Source organism: Ammodytes marinus (genome assembly GCF_949987685.1).
Source record: "Ammodytes marinus genome assembly, chromosome: 3".
NCBI lineage: Eukaryota > Metazoa > Chordata > Actinopteri > Uranoscopiformes > Ammodytidae > Ammodytes > Ammodytes marinus.
Genome location: NC_137232.1, coordinates 2,799,947 through 2,819,440, shown reverse-complemented (window position 1 = coordinate 2,819,440; position 19,494 = coordinate 2,799,947). Strand labels below are relative to the sequence as shown.

The 19,494-nt window shown below is 45.3% G+C and overlaps 1 protein-coding gene across 1 annotated transcript in view; it reads left to right on the top strand.

Annotated features, from left to right (window-relative positions):
- Window positions 1-19,494, top strand: part of sgsm2 (small G protein signaling modulator 2) — a gene marked incomplete at both ends in the record, with an annotated part of 206,273 nt that overhangs the window by 101,866 nt on the left and 84,913 nt on the right. The window contains one exon of the mRNA XM_080025143.1: window positions 14,510-14,680. Within this exon, the coding sequence (XP_079881269.1) occupies window positions 14,510-14,680 (171 nt within the window). The remainder of the gene's footprint in view (window positions 1-14,509; window positions 14,681-19,494) is intronic.

The window sequence follows — 19,494 nt, the reverse complement described above, 5'->3', positions numbered from 1 at the left end:
TTAGCATATTGTGATAAAGTTGATTATTTTCCATAATGTAATGATAATAATTGAACTTTCATATATTTTAGATTCATTGCACACCAACTGAAATATTTCAGGTCTTTTGTTGTTTTAATACTGATGATTTTGGCATACAGCTCATGAAAACCCCAAATTCCTATCTCAAAAAATTAGCATATCATGAAAAGGTACTCTAAACGAGCTCTTAACCTAATCATCTGAATCAACTAATTAACTCTAAACACCTGCAAAAGATTCCTGAGGCTTTTAAAAACTCCCAGCCTGGTTCATTACTCAAAACCGCAATCATGGGTAAGACTGCCGACCTAACTGCTGTCCAGAAGGCCATCATTGACACCCTCAAGCAAGAGGGTAAGACACAGAAAGAAATTTCTGAGCGAATAGGCTGTTCCCAGAGTGCTGTATCAAGGCACCTCAGTGGGAAGTATGTGGGAAGGAAAAAGTGTGGCAGAAAACGCTGCACAACCAGAAGAGGTGACCAGACCCTGAGGAGGATTGTGGAGAAGGGCCGATTCCAGACCTTGGGGGACCTGCGGAAGCAGTGGACTGAGTCTGGAGTAGAAACATCCAGAGCCACCGTGCACAGGCGTGTGCAGGAAATGGGCTACAGGTGCCGCATTCCCCAGGTCAAGCCACATTTGAACCAGAAACAGCGGCAGAAGCGCCTGACCTGGGCTACAGAGAAACACCACTGGACTGTTGCTCAGTGGTCCAAAGTACTTTTTTCGGATGAAAGCAAATTTTGCATGTCATTCGGAAATCAAGGTGCCAGAGTCTGGAGGAAGACTGGGGAGAAGAAAATGCCTGAAGTCCAGTGTCAAGTACCCATAGTCAGTGATGGTCTGGGGTGCCATGTCAGCTGCTGGTGTTGGTCCACTGTGTTTTATCAAAGGCAGGGTCAATGCAGCTAGCTATCAGGAGATTTTGGAGCACTTCATGCTTCCATCTGCTGAAAAGCTTTATGGAGATGAAGATTTAATTTTTCAACAAGACCTGGCACCTGCTCACAGTGCCAAAACCACTGGTAAATGGTTTACCGACCATGGTATTACTGTGCTCAATTGGCCTGCCAACTCTCCTGACCTGAACCCCATAGAGAATCTGTGGGATATTGTGAAGAGGAAGTTGAGAGACACCAGACCCAACACTGTGGATGAGCTTAAGGCCGCTATCGAAGCATCCTGGGCCTCCATAACACCTCAGCAGTGCCACAGGCTGATTGCCTCCATGCCACGCCGCATTGAAGCAGTCATTTCTGCGAAAGGATTCCCGACCAAGTATTGAGTGCATAACTGAACATAATTATTTGAAGGTTGACTTTTTTGTATTAAAAACACTTTTCTTTTATTGGTCGGATGAAATATGCTAATTTTTTGAGATAGGGATTTTTGGTTTTTCTTTAATTTTTTGCCAAAATCATCAATATTAAAACAATAAAAGGCTTGAACTACTTCAGTTGTGTGTAATGAATCTAAAATATATGAAAGTCTAATGTTTATCAATACATTACAGAAAATATTTTTATATACTTTATCACAATATGCTAATTATATGAGAAGGACCTGTATGTTAGCCTACATTAGACATAACCAGTTACAGTCCCCTCCAAAAGTATTGGAACGGTGAGGCCAATTCCTTTATTTTTGCTCTAGACTTGAAACATTTTAGCCTGGTCCAACCAGACCATCGTACTTCATTTCATTTGTAGAGAAGGTCTGGAAGTGCTGTAATTGGCAAACGTTCACTCACTTGGAAGCGGGTGTCTGTCGAAGTTTAAAACTATTGGATCTGCCCAGTGCCACTCTGGATTAGCCAACCAATCGCATCACGTTTGGTCGTCACGTGTGTCATGAGCCGACTTTTGACGGTGCGTTCCAGTTGGACAGGGAACTCGGAAATTTCCGACTTCACTACATATTGTAGTCTATGAATCTACCGGTACCTGGCAACAGTAACTTGTTAGAGCCTAACGTTTAGTTATTTGGACGAGAAAGGTTTTAGGCGTCCATACTTTCGCGAGCAGATGCACTGGAACACAGACAGGTCGGAACTCGGAACTACCAAGTCGGAAATCTCCTTCCAAGTATAAAGGAACGCAGCATTCAACTGAAACTGGAGCGCGACTTCGACGTCATCGTTCTCAGCCACTCGCTCTGTTCGCTGATTGGACGATTGTAGATTCTCCGGAGAAAACTGGGAAATGCACTGTACACCCAGACTGACTACTGAAGGGAAAATTAAATTTGTCCGGAAGTAGGAGGGTGGGCGGAGCCAGGCTAGAAACATTTGGGTTTGACACCAAAAGATGAATATGGGACAAGAGATCAACATTTCGCTTGCAATAACCGCATCAAGCCTGTGACCCATTGACATCACATAACTTTTGCATTCTTCTTTTGTGATGCTTTTCCAGGCTTTCACCGCAGCCTCATTCAGTTGCCGTTTGTTTTGGGGGGTTACTCTCTTCAGTCTCCTCTTTAGCAGATACAATGCAATGCATGTTCTTTATGGTTTAATTCTGGAGATTGACTTGGCCAGTCCAAAACCTTCCACTTCTCGCCCCTGATGAACTCCTTTGTTGTTTTTGCAGTGTGTTTTGGGTTATTATCTTGCTGCATGATGGAGGATCTTCCAATCAGTTTGGTTGCATCTGTCTTTCAATTGGCAGACAAAATGTTTCTGTAGACTTCTGAGTTAATTTTGTTGCTGCCATCATATCACCACTTTTGTGTGAGGGAGTGATGCGTGAGCATTTCCATAATTGAGGTATATCACATTTTAATAAAGACATATTGAAAAGCTCACAAGGAGGGTACATAAATATAATGTGAAAATAACTTAAGACATTTTGTTTCAGATTTATCGGAACACTGGTCCACTGCTTTTTTAATCAGTCATAGCATCTAAGACCTCAACAGGTGTTATTTTCCTAAAGGAAAATGACTGTTCATGACCAACACACATTATTAATATTAGTACTGGCATAAAGAGAAGAATCAGTCACTGGGGCAGGACAGACAGAAGACAAGCGCTGATTAAATGCCTGAGACACTAAAAGTGGATCATTTAATACAGTGTTTTTAACCCTAATATGATACGATACAGTTGATTCTGATGGGTTAGTTAGAGTTTGAACTTTTTTCCAAAAGCGTTGAGTCTTCTTAAAGTCATTTGCAAGAGATTCTTTATAATAGCTGGCTTTAGCATCTCTGGTCATGGTTTTACTTTCAGTCAGCAGGATCCTTAGATTTCCAAAAGGTGGCCCATGCATTATCTCTCTGTCTAAAAGTGCTAATGAGATCAGATGTAATCCAAGGAAGATGATTTCCCTTGATTTAAGTAGTCTTCAGTTGTGCATGTTTGTCTATAACCTCAGTGAACTCAGAATCTAAAAAAGTTCAGGCATCATGTAAATTAGAAATTAGTTGATACCTGTCCTAGTTAAAGCGGATACGAGTAACATTTAAATATCTTTTAAACAACCTCATGTTTCCTCTGATAATCATAAATTACCTTTAACAGCAAACGAGACCATCAGTGCAAAGAAAGACGTTTTTATATAGTTTTTATTACTGCTTTTGGTCTGGTCGCACACCCAGTCCGATTTTCGGTTCGCTCGTGCAGGCTCTATGGTCACATATCCGTATTGGTTGCAGATTTCAGTGTGGCGCTGCAACGCGATTTGAGAAGCCTATCCCTCCAGGTGAGGGAAGGGGAGCGGGAGCCTTGTTTGAGACAGTTATTTGTCGTCATAAATGACTGATAACGGGGCTGAACCATCAAAGAAAAAAAAGAGAATGCAATGAAGAAAAGCGAAAAGGGAGAGTGAGTGATAGGCGGGCGGGAGGACGTTGCCAAGCAACGTGTATACAATTTCACGAGAGCGAAACTAGACTGCTAAATGAATGAGCGGTTGGTACTAACACAAAGTTTGCTTTGCTTCACCATCATCAGATAACCATTATCTGAAATAGTCATTATTTACATCAACAACACAAACACATTACCTCATCGTGATCCATAGTCTACTAACTGCCGTCTCTCATTCATTCGCTTTCTGTGAGGACACAGCTCCGTGAGAGAGAGAGTAGTTAGGTGACGCTGCTGAATCAACTCATTGCAAGCAGGTGTGTGTACTGACTGGCATTAGTTGATGCAGTGTCAAAACCACTCTCACGGAGCCGAAAAGAGTCCTCACACTTTCAACACACGAACATGCACTATATTGCGCCCTTCTCAGTCCACGCTCACGCGCCTGGCACGAGCATTTGCGACAGCGGGCGTCGTAAAAATACTACCGCTTTTGTCCAAAGGGGACGCCAACGTGCCATCTTACTCGTAGTGCCTTTAATTGCAATTAAACCATTGATAAAATGATCTATATTCTTTTTCTTATATTGCCTGATTTTAATCAATTTAGGTGGCAGTTTAGGGAGTTTGATCTTCCATACACAATATACAATATACAATTGAATGATCACTAAAGCAGTCAGACATGACCCCCGATTTTATGAATCTGCTTTGATGGGAGACAAGTATTCAATCGAGCAGTGATTGACATGCAGATGTAACCAGAGTGGGCTCAGTAATTAGTTGAGTTAAGTTCATATTTCCAAAAATATTCTTTACTTTAGTCGATGATGATTTAGCAGACTACTTATTAAAGTAGCCGAGAATAATAAGTTAATTTTTACAATAAATATAGTTTATGGGTGGTAGTATGGCCTAGAGGAAAGGTGGCCGACCAGTAACCACGAGGTCGCTGGTTCGATCCCCGGCAACGGACAGGAGGGTGTTAGTTGTAAAACTAGTAGTGGCAAGTATTACGTCTACGGTGCCCACCATTTCTACCATCGTGTCTATGAGCAAGGCACTTAACCCCAAAACTGCTCCAGGGGCGCTGTATTCCGAAGTGTGGTAACTTGAGAGGGGATATGCGGAAAGACAAATTTCAATGTAACTGTAAGGTTGTTACCTAGAAAGGCCACTGTGTGGCGGTGTCTTACCGCAATTTGTATGGTATGCCCCTTATGAGCCAACATAGTTTAAGGTTGCGTTCCGAATCGCATACTCTTTCTTTTTCCTATTCTACATACTACATCCGACGATAAAAATAATCTAGTTAGGATGCAGTAGGCATACTTTTGGGACATACTTTACTCTCTTATTTCATCATAACATTGCGCCTTGATCTTGCCTCTTGCTTTTATATCCGTCGCATCCCCGTTTGTTTTAATATGGAGGCTTCGTCGATGTGACGTCACTTCACGTGCGCACTGGATTGTGGGTCAGAATCGCCCAAATAGGATGCAGTTTTCAACACTAACAATCTTGGCCGCATGAAGTAGGACATCCGGGTACTTCTAACCATCCTAAATCTGGCCACAAGAATTGGGACATCCTAAATCTTTTTTCTACATACTATATCGTAGAAAGTATGCGATTCGGAACGCAACCTAAGTTTGTTGCGTGCGCGGGCGCCATCTTGTTTCATTGTTTACTGTATCCTGAATACAAGGTGAGCGGTGTTCACATGTCTTGCACAATCTTGTTAATATCCATGTTTAAACTACCCATCCGGTCGGTTTGTTTAGTTCATATGATACATAAAATGTTTATTTACCTGTTGAGTGTTATCTGGAATGTGTGAGTTGGCGTTTTATATGAGAATTTTGATAAGTAATGTTGGCTAGCATGGCGATCATTGAGTTACACTGTAAAACAGTGCTGTAAGGATGTGTACTGCTTAATTGAGTATTTTCATACTTTTCTTTTATTTGCAAAAGAATATATTTTTTACTAAAGAGAAGATTTATTTAATTTTATATGTTATTGTTTATTTTTACTGTAGCAAGAGTATTTTATTTGTCAGTTTATTTGAGCAGTTGAAAAGAGTATTTTCTAACTTTTGTTTCAATGTTTACTGTGTCTTGAATACAAGGCCTGATACAAGGACAGCCTATGAAGATTGCCACTGTTGGGGAATAAATTGCCAGTCGTCTTCCACAATCAAGAACTTCTTTGTCCTGTGGTCCTTCTCTACCCATCACACCAATCAAACACAACGCAGAGTCCCAGGGTTTATAGAGAGGCAGCGGGACATTTGGGTTACATCTTTGGTGCCGTGACCCGGATTGTGGTGCTCCAAGATTACAAAGAAAGTGACTGAAGGCAACCCCCCCCCCCCCACACTTTGCCACAATATTGAACTGTTTTGCCACTGTGGACACTGTTGGACCAAGCTACTATCGCCTGCAAAGATGTGTTGGCAGGATACAAACCTTCTGCAATATATCCTTTGAAGGCTGTTACAAACCTTGGTTTGCTGGGATTTGAGGACTTTTTTTTCATGGTATCCATACCACGTAAATTTTGATTCTGTGTGAAAATTCTCTGTGACTGATATTGAGCAATTGTTGGTAATTTATTTAATTATTACTGTGATAGAGCTGTGTATTTGATTGAATTGACTTTAAGTTTGTTACGGGTTGATAATTGTGTCGCACCATTTTTATAGTCTCCCTTCCATTTCAACATTCTAAAAACAGCATTTTGACAAACTCACAATAACGCAAAAAATTAAATAATTAAAAATAAAATAAGAAATACACTCATAAAAAAAAAATAAAAAAAAATGTTGAGTGTTAGGGTAGATTCCCCGTCAAAGCCAGAGTGCCCCTCTGTTATGGCACTAGGTGTCCAACCTCCCACTGTGCCTGAAACAAGCCACGACTATGGCCCTCCAACCCCCCTTTTGAGTCAGGGCGCAACAGCTGACGGGAACCCAGCAAACCATAACCAATCAGTGAGACCGAAGACTACCAACCGATCAATCAGGTTTGCAAATGTTCCTCTGCAGTCTCACACTCCAGACCATCAGGCCGGCTGGAACTACACAGATTCAGGTTCACAGCCTACCCCACAACCCCCAATTCTATCACCTTATACTGACCACTGTAGTACTCCCGCTCATATGTACACATCACAAGGCTCTGGAGCATCAATGCAGGTACCCCCACTCTGCCTTGACAACAGCCCTGCTGCGAGACCAAGTTACCAGACCAACAGGTCAGATTACAGCCTGTCAAGTGTAACCTCTCTAGTGCCTCAGCCAGCGGTCCAGTCAACGGTGGTCTCTGCCCCCCCGGCCCCAAGCCAGCATGCATGAACCCACAACCATTCTGCCACCTCAAAACGTTTCACTCCCCGGCTTCCCAGAAATGCAAACTGTACAGCAGCCCACTAATCCCCCAATGAACCCCCCTTATGTAACCCATGCTGTTCAGCCCAACTCTCTGGTCTACACCAGTTATGCATATCCCACCCCTGCACCCCAAGTACCTGTGTCAAGTTTTCAAACACCCCAAACAGTTATCATTCCGAGTAACCCCCATGCTGCTGGGCAGACCCTCCCAAAGTCAGATTATGGACCAAACCCCCAAATGCATATGTCACAAGCTACCGTTCAATTTCCACAGGACCTGGCCCGGAGTGAAAGAGCCCCCATGTTCCAATCTGCCACCGGTGCATGGAGCCCCAACACAGCCAGACCACCTCCTCTGGATGTAATTTATGCAGCTTCTGACCACATAGCCCCTACCCATGCGCCTGCCCCAGTTTATCTACCAACGTCTGCATCATATTCTCAAGCCAGCATGTATCCAAATGTCTTTTCCCAACCCACACCCATACATCCGTCCTACACCCCAGTCTTTTTGAGCCACTACAAAGACCTCCTAGCAGAGCTCTCACCAACCCGAGCCTTCCACTGGCTGCCTATGGTGGCTTCATGCAAACTCACCAGGTGAAAAATGTCCAAGCCTTCACTGGCCATGCAGACAGCAAGATTCTCGTAGAGGACTGGGTCCGTGACATGCAGTATCTCCTGGAGGCAGTGGAGCTCCCCATGCACCTTCGATTCTCTACTGTTGTATGACACTTGAGTGGTGAGGCCAGAAAGCTGGTTCTGAATCTACATCCCAATGACCAAACCCGTGAGAAAGCATTTGAGGAATTGAAGGCGGAGTATGGGGACACACACGGCTCCATAGATCCACTAGCTGACTTCTACGAGCGTAGCCAGAAGACAGGAGAGTCCCCCTGCTCTTATGCTATTGCACTGGAGGCAAAGCTGTGGCTGTGGAAGAAAGTCAAAGAGGGGGGAAACCTTTCCCTGACCGTGATAGTAAACTCACCCGACAGTTTTTAAGAGGGCTTAATGATGAGGTGGTCTATGCAAGGGTTGCACCAATGAAGCCCAGGCTTTTGAGTTTCCGAGAGCTACAAGATGAGCTCAGAAACCTAGCAAAAGAGACAAATAAGTTCCAGTCACAACAAAAGGCAAAGAAAACATATGCACAAGTGCATGTTACAGCAGAGGGTGGCACAAATCTGAGGACAGAAAAGACAAAGCATAACGCGGAGTGGTCAGAGTTGACAGAGATGGTGAAGAAATTGTCTCTCAACCAAGAAGAGCCAAACTGTCTCGCCTGGAATCAAAAATTGCTGCCCCACCCACTGTTCCCCCATTAAGAGTCCAGCCACCTACTGGCACTGCAAACCAGAACTCAAGTTTTGAATGCTACCGGTGTGGAAAGCTAGGTCATACAGCCCGTGTCTGCAGAGCAGTGCTCCCTAATCCAAATCCATCCTGGACTCGCCAACCACAGCCTGTGACCCCTTCAGAGGAAAACACATCCAACTCAGCTCAGCATTTAAACGCCTAGAGCCTGTGGTCGCCGGGGCAACCATGGGCAAGGAGCAAGACCCCCCACAGCAGATGAAGGAAACTGGCGGTGAGAACACCCCATTAGTGGGTCCGAGGAACGAGGGGGAGGTGCAGGTCAATGGGATGAAGTGCAAAGTTCTCATTGACTCTGGCTCACAGATAACCAGTATTACTCACGGATATTGGTGCAACCACCCCACCCTTAAGAACCAAAAGCTGCAGTCTTCTAAAGTACTTATAGAGGGTGCAGCAGGTCAGAGTGTACCCTACTATGGTGTCCTGCACATTAATTTGAAAGCACTGGGGAAAGAGTTCAAAACTCTGCCTGCCTTTGTTGTCCCTGATACTGAGTTTCGCTCCTCTGTCCCTTTGCCTGTGGGAACAAATGCCATCCGTGCCTCCAGGAGTCACCTCAAAGCAGCCTACGACCAGCAGTTTCTTCATAGGGCTAAGGAAAACCACCCCGAGTGGTACACCGCTCTACTGGAGATAGACAACACTGACTGTGGTGCAAAGAATGACATGGTAGGCCCTGCTGTATATACTGGCCATAAGATACGGATTCCTGCAGGAAAAGAAAGAGACTTAAGGTGTGAGATAAGAGCTGGCCCATATCAAAAGACTTATACTGCCCTGATTGAAAGCAACTCCTCCCTGCAGCTTCCCCAGAACCTCCTGGTTGCCAAAGTTTGTGCTGATGTAAAGAGAGGCTGTGCCCCTGTCAGAGTGATGAACCTGTCCCAGCATGCTATTGTGATCAAGCCATACACACACCTGGCTAATGCATTCCTGGTGGACCATGTTGTGGAATTTCCAAACAACAAGCAGAGTGGCTGTCACAGTAATGGTAGTAAGAAGGCATGCCAGAGTCTGGATCATGTAGTGGCAAGTTGTAAGGTAGACTTAAGTGAAGCAGCAGTCGAAAATGAACACCAGCGCTCACTCCTTAATGATCTGGTGGAGAGGAATGTAGGTGTTTTCTCCCAGCATCCCCTGGACTATGGCCACACAAAAACAGTGCAACACGACATACCCCTGGTGGACCCTAAGCCCTTTCGACTCCCATACCGCAAGATTCCGCCTTCGCAGTGGCAAGACGTGAGGAAGCTGTTGACGGAGATGGAGGCAATAGGAGTCATCAGGCCTAGTAAGAGTCCATATGCTTCTCCAGTGGTGATTGTCACAAAGAAAGATGGGTCACTAAGGTTGTGCGTTGACTACAGGAAGCTAAACTCCTACAGCACGAGAGATGCATTCCCCTTGCCCAGAATAGAGGAGGCTGTGGAAGCCCTGGGCCAAGCAAAGTACTTCTCCACGCTTGACCTCACATCTGGTTACTGGCAGGTGGAGGTGGCGGAGCAAGACAAGCACAAGACAGCATTTAGCACCCCCATGGGGTTGTTTGAGGCCAACAGAATGCCCTTCAGGCTGCAGAATGCTCCGTCCACCTTCCAGAAGCTTATGACCTGCTGCTTCGGGGATTTGAACTTCACCCACCTCCTGATCTATCTCGATGACCTCATCATTTTCTTCAAAACCTTTGACGAACACCTGGAGAGGTTGCAGCTAGTGTTCGACAGGCTTCAGGAACATAGCTTGAAGTTGAAGCCCTCCAAATGCCATCTTGTGAGAAAAGAGGGGCAGTACTTGGGTCATTTGGTCTCTGCAGAGGGGATCAAGACAGACCCAGAGAAGATCAGCAGGGTTAAGGACTGGGAGAGGCCCACAAACCGGAAAGAAGTGCTGCAGTTCTTGGGGTTCGCTGGATACTACAGACGGTACGTTGAAGGCTACTCAAGTATAGCTGCGCCTTTATACCGCCTCACATCTGGTGACCCCAGAAAGAAAATAAGAGGAAAGAAAAGTTTGGGTCCTGAACCACCCTTTTTGTGGACTACCGAGTGTGAAGAGGCCTTTCAGTCCCTAAAACAAAAGTTGACAACTGCTCCAGTACTGGCCTATCCAGATTACAGCCAGCCTTTTGTGCTTCAGACTGATGCGTCAGGAGAGGGGCTTGGTGTGGTCTTCGCTTCTTCAATTCCAGGGTGGAACCGAGAGGGTCATAACCTATGCGAGCAGAGGCTTGAGCCCAGCTGAGTCGAGGTATCCTGCGCACAAACTGGAGTTTCTTGAAGTGGGCCGTGACAGACAAGTTTTATGACCATCTATATGGGTGTCCATTCTCTGTCCAAACAGACAACAACCCACTCAAATATGTGATGTCATCGGCGAAGCTGGATGCAACAGGCCAGCGGTGGGTGTCTCGACTTTCTGCGTTCGACTGACATTCAGTATCGAAGGGGACGGAGTAACGCAAATGCTGACGCCCTCTCCCGTATGTCCAACCAGGAGGTCACGCAGGTCCTACAAACCTGTCCTCAGCGAGTAACAACCAGAGAGAAGGAGCGCATAGAGGCACAGCCCACCCAAGAATCAGGCAGCTCCCCCACTAAGAACACTGCTACAGTGGAGCCTAGACCACCAAACCCTCAACCGCCGATGCCTAATGAACCCTATAAGGAGGTGGGGACAGAATCGCTGCCTGCCATGACAAAACAGGAGATACGTGTGGGGCAGAAAGAGGACCCTGTCATTGGCCCAGTCTTGCATTTTAAAACTTTAAACCAAAAACCAAATCACAGCGAGAGAATACGTGGTGGTGGGCAAGTGTGCCTTCTCTTAAAAGAGTGGAGGAGAGTGGTGAAAAGGGACGTATCATGTATCGCCGCATCCAGGACGGCCAAAGGGGAGTAGCGGAGCAGTTGGTATTGCCAGAGAAGCTGCGTGCAACAGTCAAGACTGCTCTCCACGATGACTCAGGGCATCTAGGATTCGAGAGGACGTTGCAGATGATAAGAGAGAGATTCTACTGGCCAAGAATGTTCCAGGACATCAAGGCTTGGTGTAAGCAGTGTGAAAGGTGCTGTCTCAGGAAGACCCCAACTGCAGGCCTCAGGGCTCCACTGGTCAGTATCCACAGAAGTACCCCCATGGAACTTGTGTGTGTGGACTTTTTGTGCCTGGAGAAGTCAAAGGGTGGCATTGAGAATGTGCTCGTGGTTACAGACCACTTTTCCCGCTACGCACAGGCCTACCCGACAAAAGACCAAAAGGCCTGCACAGTGGCCAGAGTTCTGTGGAGAAACTTCTTCTGCCGGTTTGGTTTCCCCCAAAAGCTTCATGCAGACCAAGGGCGCAACTTCGAAAGTGCTATTGTTAAGGAGCTGTGCAAGTGTACTGGCATCACTAAAACCCATACAACCCCTTACCACCCCCAGGGTAATGGGACCCCCGAAAGGTTCAATCGCACCCTCATGAACATGCTGGGGACGTTGGAGCCTCACTTAAAGCCCAGCTGGCATGAGCATGTTGACGCAATGACACACCATACTACCTGATGTTCGGTAGACATCCCAGGCACCCAGTCGACCTGGTCTTCGGGCTTTCTACCCCTAATGAGCCATGCGAGTACAGTGAGTGTGCAAATTCTGCATGACAGTCTGTCACAGGCCTATGCCGAGGCTAATCAGACTTCTCGGCATGCTAAGGCACAATAGAAAAAGCACTATGACAGGAAGACTAAGGGTCAAGACTTCAGACCAGGGGATAGAGTCCTCATCAAAGTGTGTCATGTGGAGGGTCGGCAGAAACTTGGAGACAACTGGGAGTCACGTCCATAAATTGTGGTGAAGAAACAGCCCAGCACTCCTGTGTATGTGTTGCGATCAGAAGATGGTGAAAGGGAGAGAGTGGTACACCGCAACCTCCTTACACAGTGTATGTTCCTTCCAGTGGAGCAGGCTGGTGAAGTGACAGGAGAAGAGGTTGAGTCGGATACAACAGAGGACGAGGAAATGGATACAGAGGATGTTGTGGAGACAGTTCTACCTGGGACAACAGACGGGCAGGTTGAGCACCCACAAATGGAGGAAGGCAATGTAGAGGAAGAGGAGTTGGATAACGGACAAATGGATCAAGGAGAGGAGGAAAATACAAGTACTAGCGATGTCAAATCGCCTGACAAGCCCAGTGCTAGGAGAAACCCACAGAGGAATCGACGTCCCCCGAAAAAGTTGTCTTACGAGACACATGTCTTGATGTCGGAAGAGGACCGGAGAAGGAGAGAAAGGGGATGGGAGTTGTGGCAAAGGGCCAAAGCAAGAAGAGCAGCAAGGCTTACGTAAAACAACAAAGCCATATCTAGAGAGGGCCCTTGGTGCACATACATTCTCTATGCAAGACACATAGTCATCACATTAGTTTTTATTATCTTGTTTCTGTGCATAGTGATATGTGTTCTATTTTGCTTGTCCTGATGGCTGGGACGCCATTAAGTAAAGAAGGGGTAGATGTAAGGTTGTTACCTAGAAAGGCCACTGTGTGGCGCTGTCTTACCGCAATTTGTATGGTATGCCCCTTATGAGCCAACGTAGTTTAAGCTTGTTGCGTGCGCGGGCGCCATCTTGTTTCATTGTTTACTGTATCCTGAATACAAGGTGAGCGGTGTTCACATGTCTTGCACAATCTTGTTAATATCCATGTTTAAACTACCCATCTGGTTGGTTTGTTTAGTTCATATGATACATAAAATGTTTATTTACCTGTTGAGTGTTATCTGGGATGTGTGAGTTGGCGTTTTATATGAGAATTTTGATAAGTAATGTTGGCTACAGAGCCGGCCCAAGCCTTCAGGGGGCCGTAAGCAAAATATGATTAGGGGGCCCCTCTCCAATGTTAGCGCTGCTGAAACTATAGATCTTTGTTAAATATCATTCACACACCCAGTGTTTTCCGCTAGTGCCTCCACTGTGCGGCTGTGCGAAAATATTAGACAGCCGAGATTCAGACCCTCCTAGGGGTGTCCGGGGGTATGCTGGTTGGCTAGCATGGCGATCATTGAGTTACACTGTAAAACAGTGCTGTAAGGATGTGTACTGCTTAATTGAGTATTTTCATACTTTTCTTTTATTTGCACAAGAATATATTTTTTACTAAAGAGAAGATTTATTTAATTTTATAGGTTATGGTTTATTTTTACTGTAGCAAGAGTATTTTATTTGTCAGTTTATTTGAGCAGTTGAAAAGAGTATTTTCTAACTTTTGTTTAATTGTTTACTGTATCCTGAATACAAGACCCGATTACAAGGACAGCCTATGAAGATTGCCACTGTTGGGGAATAAATTGCCAGTCGTCTTCCACAATCAAGAACTTCTTTGTCCTGTGGTCCTTCTCTACCCATTACACCAATTAAACACAACGCAGAGTCCCAGGGTTTATAGAGAGGCAGCGGAACATTTGGGTTACATAACCATTGACTAATAAAGAAACTTAACTTATCATTGAGACACTACAGTTGAAAGAGTCAACAGGTGAAGTCTTTAGATGTTGGTGCGGTTTATACTGTAAATGATCCAGATATACTTATTCTGGTGAAGAATTACCTTGACAAAAATACTCCACAGTCCACCACACCTAGTGCCTCTATCCGCACTCTACAGCACATCATTAACCAGATTCATTTTATGGTCAGATATTCTGTTGGTAAAACGAGTTTCAGTCCATGTCATTTCAACGTGTACATGATGTCATTGATTTTCTATCTGATATGGCACTGAGAAATCGGGGAGAACGTTTTTTATTTTATTTTTTTTACACCATGAAAAAAAAAGAAAGTTTATAGCAATGTGTACATGTGAGCTTTTTAACTCTTCTCCCTAGTGGTGCTTGTTAACCGGGTTGTGCTCTTTGCTCGGCAGGAGAACCCAGAGCGTGGGCCATGAACCTCTGAGGAGACAAGGCTCATCCACCACCAGCAGCCGCCCGCCTCAGCCCCTCTCCGCCCAGGCCATCAAACACATCTGGGTGCGGACAGCTCTCTTCGAGAAAGTCCTGGACAAGATCGTGCAGTACATTGTGGACAACTCCAGGTGATTTGTTTCATTTCTCCCTGGCTTCCCTGGCTGGCGTTACACAGCAGTGACTCACAGCACTCCACACTCCAGGCTTTTTGTTTGTAGCTGAGCGATGAACAGTGCCCCCGAATTACCTATTTAGTGTTCCATTCTCCTCCTGTATTCACTCTCTCCGACTGCTTTGTTCTGCGCTCTGCCTGGCTAACAACTGCTTGTATGCTTCAACAAGGCTGTCCACGCCAGGGTTGAAACAAAGCCTCAAACAAGCAGCGCTCCGACGGGGTTCAAAGACGTGTGACAATTGAATCACACAATTTTTTAAATGGAGAAAATCCTCCTCATAAATAACGAATAGTGTTGTGATGTTTCATTTTATGATGTTCCCTGTTGTTAACAAGGCAAATATAGAAAAACTTGACCTTGTGTTCAGACAGAGGCAGCGATGTTCATGATGTGAGTGTAGGATCAATTGGTCTAAATTAGTGAAGCTCTAGCATGACGCTCCGTTTTTCCCTCGACACATATCTCATCCAATATCCAAAAGAAATCCACGGGACCACGACGTGACGTTTAAAGGTTTAATTGTCAAAAGATACAAACACATAATCCTTTTCCACAATGTAATATTAATGGAGAGATATATATGATAAAAGAGAGAAGCGAGAGAGGTCAAAAAACTGTGTGGCTCCACGCTTGTAATCCTGACTGTCTGTTACAGGTAGTTAACACAATAAAGTTTCCTCTAATATTTCAAAATAAAGTTATCAAATGTCAGTTACATCAAAAATAATGCAAATTAATTTCAAAATAAAATACTATATATTCGAAATGACCACAATTAAGTATTATATAAATCCACTTATAAAAATCCAAACATTATCATAAAATATGAACTTAAATAAAACAAATAGGCATTTAGGCTCCTACATTACCGGCCCCTAATTGTTATCAATCTCTTTGAAACAATTACTCACATAACTTAAATTAAATTAAAGGAGCCTACATGGTAAGATACACGTTATGTTAAACACACACATCAAAAAAAATCTTCTTGTTCTTCACCCCATCACATGAGGACTTGACTTCGGAACAGTCTTTAGAACAGTCCATTATTGTCATCTGACTCTTGGAGCAGACATAGCTTTGTTATCGGGCGACAAAGTTCGTTGGTCTTGGTCTTGACTTTCACCTGACGAACAAAGCCTTTCTTGTCCGGAAAAGTCTCCAGGATCCTCCCAAAAGGCCACAAATTTCTGGGAGATGTATCGTCCACAATCAGCACCACATCACCGACGCAGAAGTTTCTTCCAGGTGTGGACCATCTTTGACGTTCTTGAAGCTGTGTCAGGTACTCCTTGCACCAGCGTTTCCAGAAAACGTCCGCGAGGTACTGGACCTGTCTCCATCTGCGGTTAGCATACTGATCGTCCTTGTTGAATACTCCTGGAGGTAACTCGGGCTTGACCTTGAGTAACAACAGGTGATTGGTTGTTAAGGCCTCTAAATCGTTGAGGTCTGAAGATGGCTTTGTGATGGGCCTGCTGTTTATGACAGCCTCAGCCTCACACAGCAACGTATGGAGGCCTTCTTCATCCAAAAGTTGTTCCTTCACGGTGACGTTCAGGATCTTTCTCACTGAACGGATCAACCGCTCCCAGCTTCCTCCATGGTGCGAACCTGCTGGAGGATTGAAGTGCCACTGAACACCTTTGTGTTGCATTTCGTTTGCGATCTTGCTGGTATTCCATTCTTTGATGGATTTCTTCAACTCACTGTCAGCCGACCGAAAGTTGGTTCCGTTATCTGAGTACATCTCTCTGACTTGTCCTCTTCTGGCAAGGAACCTCCTTATTGCGTTGAGGCATGCATCAGTGTCAAGAGAAGATGCAACTTCTAGATGCACAGCTCGTATGGCGAGACAGGTAAAGATGACACCGTACATCTTTACTTGCACCCTACCTCTTTTCACCAGGAATGGGCCAAAATAGTTGACGCCAACTCGCGTGAATGGAGGGTCATCAGGCAGAACTCTGCATGTCGGTAGATCTGCCATGAGTTGCTTGCCAGCTGTTCCATGTAACTTCTTACAGACGACGCACTTGGACAGGAAAGTTCTGATGGCTCCATTAGCTCCGGGTATCCAGAACCGGCGCTGACGCAGTTGAGCCAACATGTGGTTCCTTCCGGAGTGACCTGTAATGTCATGAATGTGTCTCAACACCAGCCTTGTGATGAACGAATCCTTTGGCAGGATGGCTGGCTGCTTGGAATGATCTGGCATCGCCGCTCGGCTCAACCTTCCTCCGACTCTCATGACTCCTTCTTGAAGAACTGGATTCAACTTGTAAAGTGAGCTACTTTTCTTCACTCTCTGATGTTCCTTAAGCATTGTCAAGTCGTCTTCAAATCTTTGTTTCTGACAGTACTTAACGATTTCTGTTTCTGCTTCTGTCAAATCATCACAGGTAAGGTTTGTTCCTTTGAAAGTCTTCTTAAACTGATTCACTCTGCTTTCTCCACCTAACGTATAAGGTTCTTTTCTCTTTGCTTTCAGCTCTTTAAGCAAAACTTTCACCTTCAGAAGCCAGGCAACAGCACGTATGAGCTTTGTCCAGGATGAGAAGTGGCTCATCAACTGGTCCACTGGATCTGTTGGGTCTTGCACCTGAATGACGTGCGCTTGAGCTGCTCTTTTGACCTCTGAGTCGTCGATATCCGCCATTCCATGATCTGGATTATTGGGCCACTGATCTTCTGTATGGAGCAAGAAATCTGGTCCTGAAAGCCAGCATCCCAACTTTAAAAATGCTTCTACGGTCTGTCCTCTGGAGACATGGTCAGCAGGATTCAGAGTGGTATTGACGTATCTCCACTGTGAAGTCTGAGAGTGCTCCAGGATTGCTGAGATTCTATTAGCCACAAAGGTCTTGAATCTTGTTCGCTCACTGTTCAAATATTTTAGCACAGCCGTGCTATCCGTCCAAAATATTGATTCATGAAGTTCCAGTTCAAGCTCTTTTTTCAGAACCTTGTCCATCTTGACTGCCACTGTAGCTGCAGTTAGCTCCATCCTTGGTATGGTCGGAGACTTTAAAGGTGCGACCCTGGCCTTTGCCATCATCAGGGTGGATTGAGCTTCTCCGGATGCGGTACGCAGCAGCAGATAGCTTGTTGTTCCATAAGCATCTTCACTCGCGTCCGCAAAGTGATGCAGCTGTGCGAAGACTGATGGACCAAACTGCTTCATTTTAATGCATCTGTCAACTCCAAAATTCTCGAGCTGTTGCAAACTTGAGATCCACTTTTTACAGCTCTTGATGACTTCATCTGGAAGATCTTCATCCCAGCCATATTTCTGCCTGCATAAATCTTGAAGGATCTTCTTGGCGGGCAGTACCACTGGAGCGACAAAGCCCAGCGGATGGAACTGACAAGGGAAAGCAGGCCTCTCCTAGTGTGTGGTCGATCTTTGAGATTTATCTTGAACTTGAACTGATCTGATTCGGCACACCACTGGATTCCCAATGCTCTCTCCAACGGTAAGTTATCTTCGTCAAAGTCCAGATCTTGAAAACCCTTTGCCTTTTCCTCCTCTGAAATTGAACTGAAAAACTTACGGCTGTTGCTTGACCATTTTGTCAGTCGAAATCCACCTCTCGCCAGCATACTCCTCAGGTCAGCACAAAGTTTGATAGCTGTATCTTCATCAATAGTTGACTTAAGACAGTCGTCCACATAGAAATTCCTCCTGACTGTTTTGGCAGCTTCGTGACCAAAGTCATCCTCAAAGTCTGTTGCACATTTCTGCAGTGCGAAGTTGGCAACACTTAGCGACGATGTGGCACCGAAGATGTGGACCAACATCTTGTGTTCAACCAGCTCATGCTCATAGCTCCCATCGGGCCACCAGAGAAACCTGAAGAGATCCGTGTCCTTGTTGCTGACTCTGATCTGGTGGAACATGGCCTCCACGTCAGCCATAACCGCCACACTCTCTTGCCGGAACCTCATGAGGACCCCCACTAGCGAGCTCGTTAGGTCCGGTCCCTGCAGGAGTTGCTGGTTCAGCGATGTTCCTTGAAAGCTTGCACCGCAGTCAAAGACGACGCGCAGCTTTTGCTTGACTGGATGTCTGACTCCATGATGAGGCAGATACCATGTTCTTCCATCGGTTGGCTTACGTTGTAAGCGTTGTAATCGTCCTTACGTTGTAAGCCAACCGATGAGAATGAGAATGTCTTGAGAATGTCATCCATGAATCCAACATATTCCTTATAAAACTTGAGATCTCGAGAGAATCTTTTCTTTAGGTTCAAAGCACGTTGCTCCGCAACTGCTCTGTTGTTGGGCATGCACAGGGACTTGCTCCTCACTGGAAGACAGACGCTGTAATGACCATCCACGAGTTTTGAAGATTCGGACACCATGTTGATAAACTGGTGATCGTCCTTAGACAATTCAATGTCTTCGTCTTGTCCTGCATCAGGAAAGTCCTGTTTGAACTGCAGCTGCCAAAGCTCCTCTAGCTTGGCTACTGAGATCCGATTTGCAGTGATTTCTGTCACTTTCTTTGTTTCCATGGCATCAATTCCACCTCTGAGTGGTCCGTTTACTGTCCAGCCCAATACTGTCCTGACGGCGTATGGTCCGTCATCCACGCTGCTGATCACCTGTAACAGCTCCATTGCTTTGGGAACATTAGCTCCTATGAGTAGGCCGACCTCTTCTTGGATAGTCGGAAGATTCACCTCTTAAAGGTAGGGCCAACAGTTAACGTCCTCTTGGCGGGGAATATTATCTTTGGTTACAGGGATGGTTTTTTGTGAGAA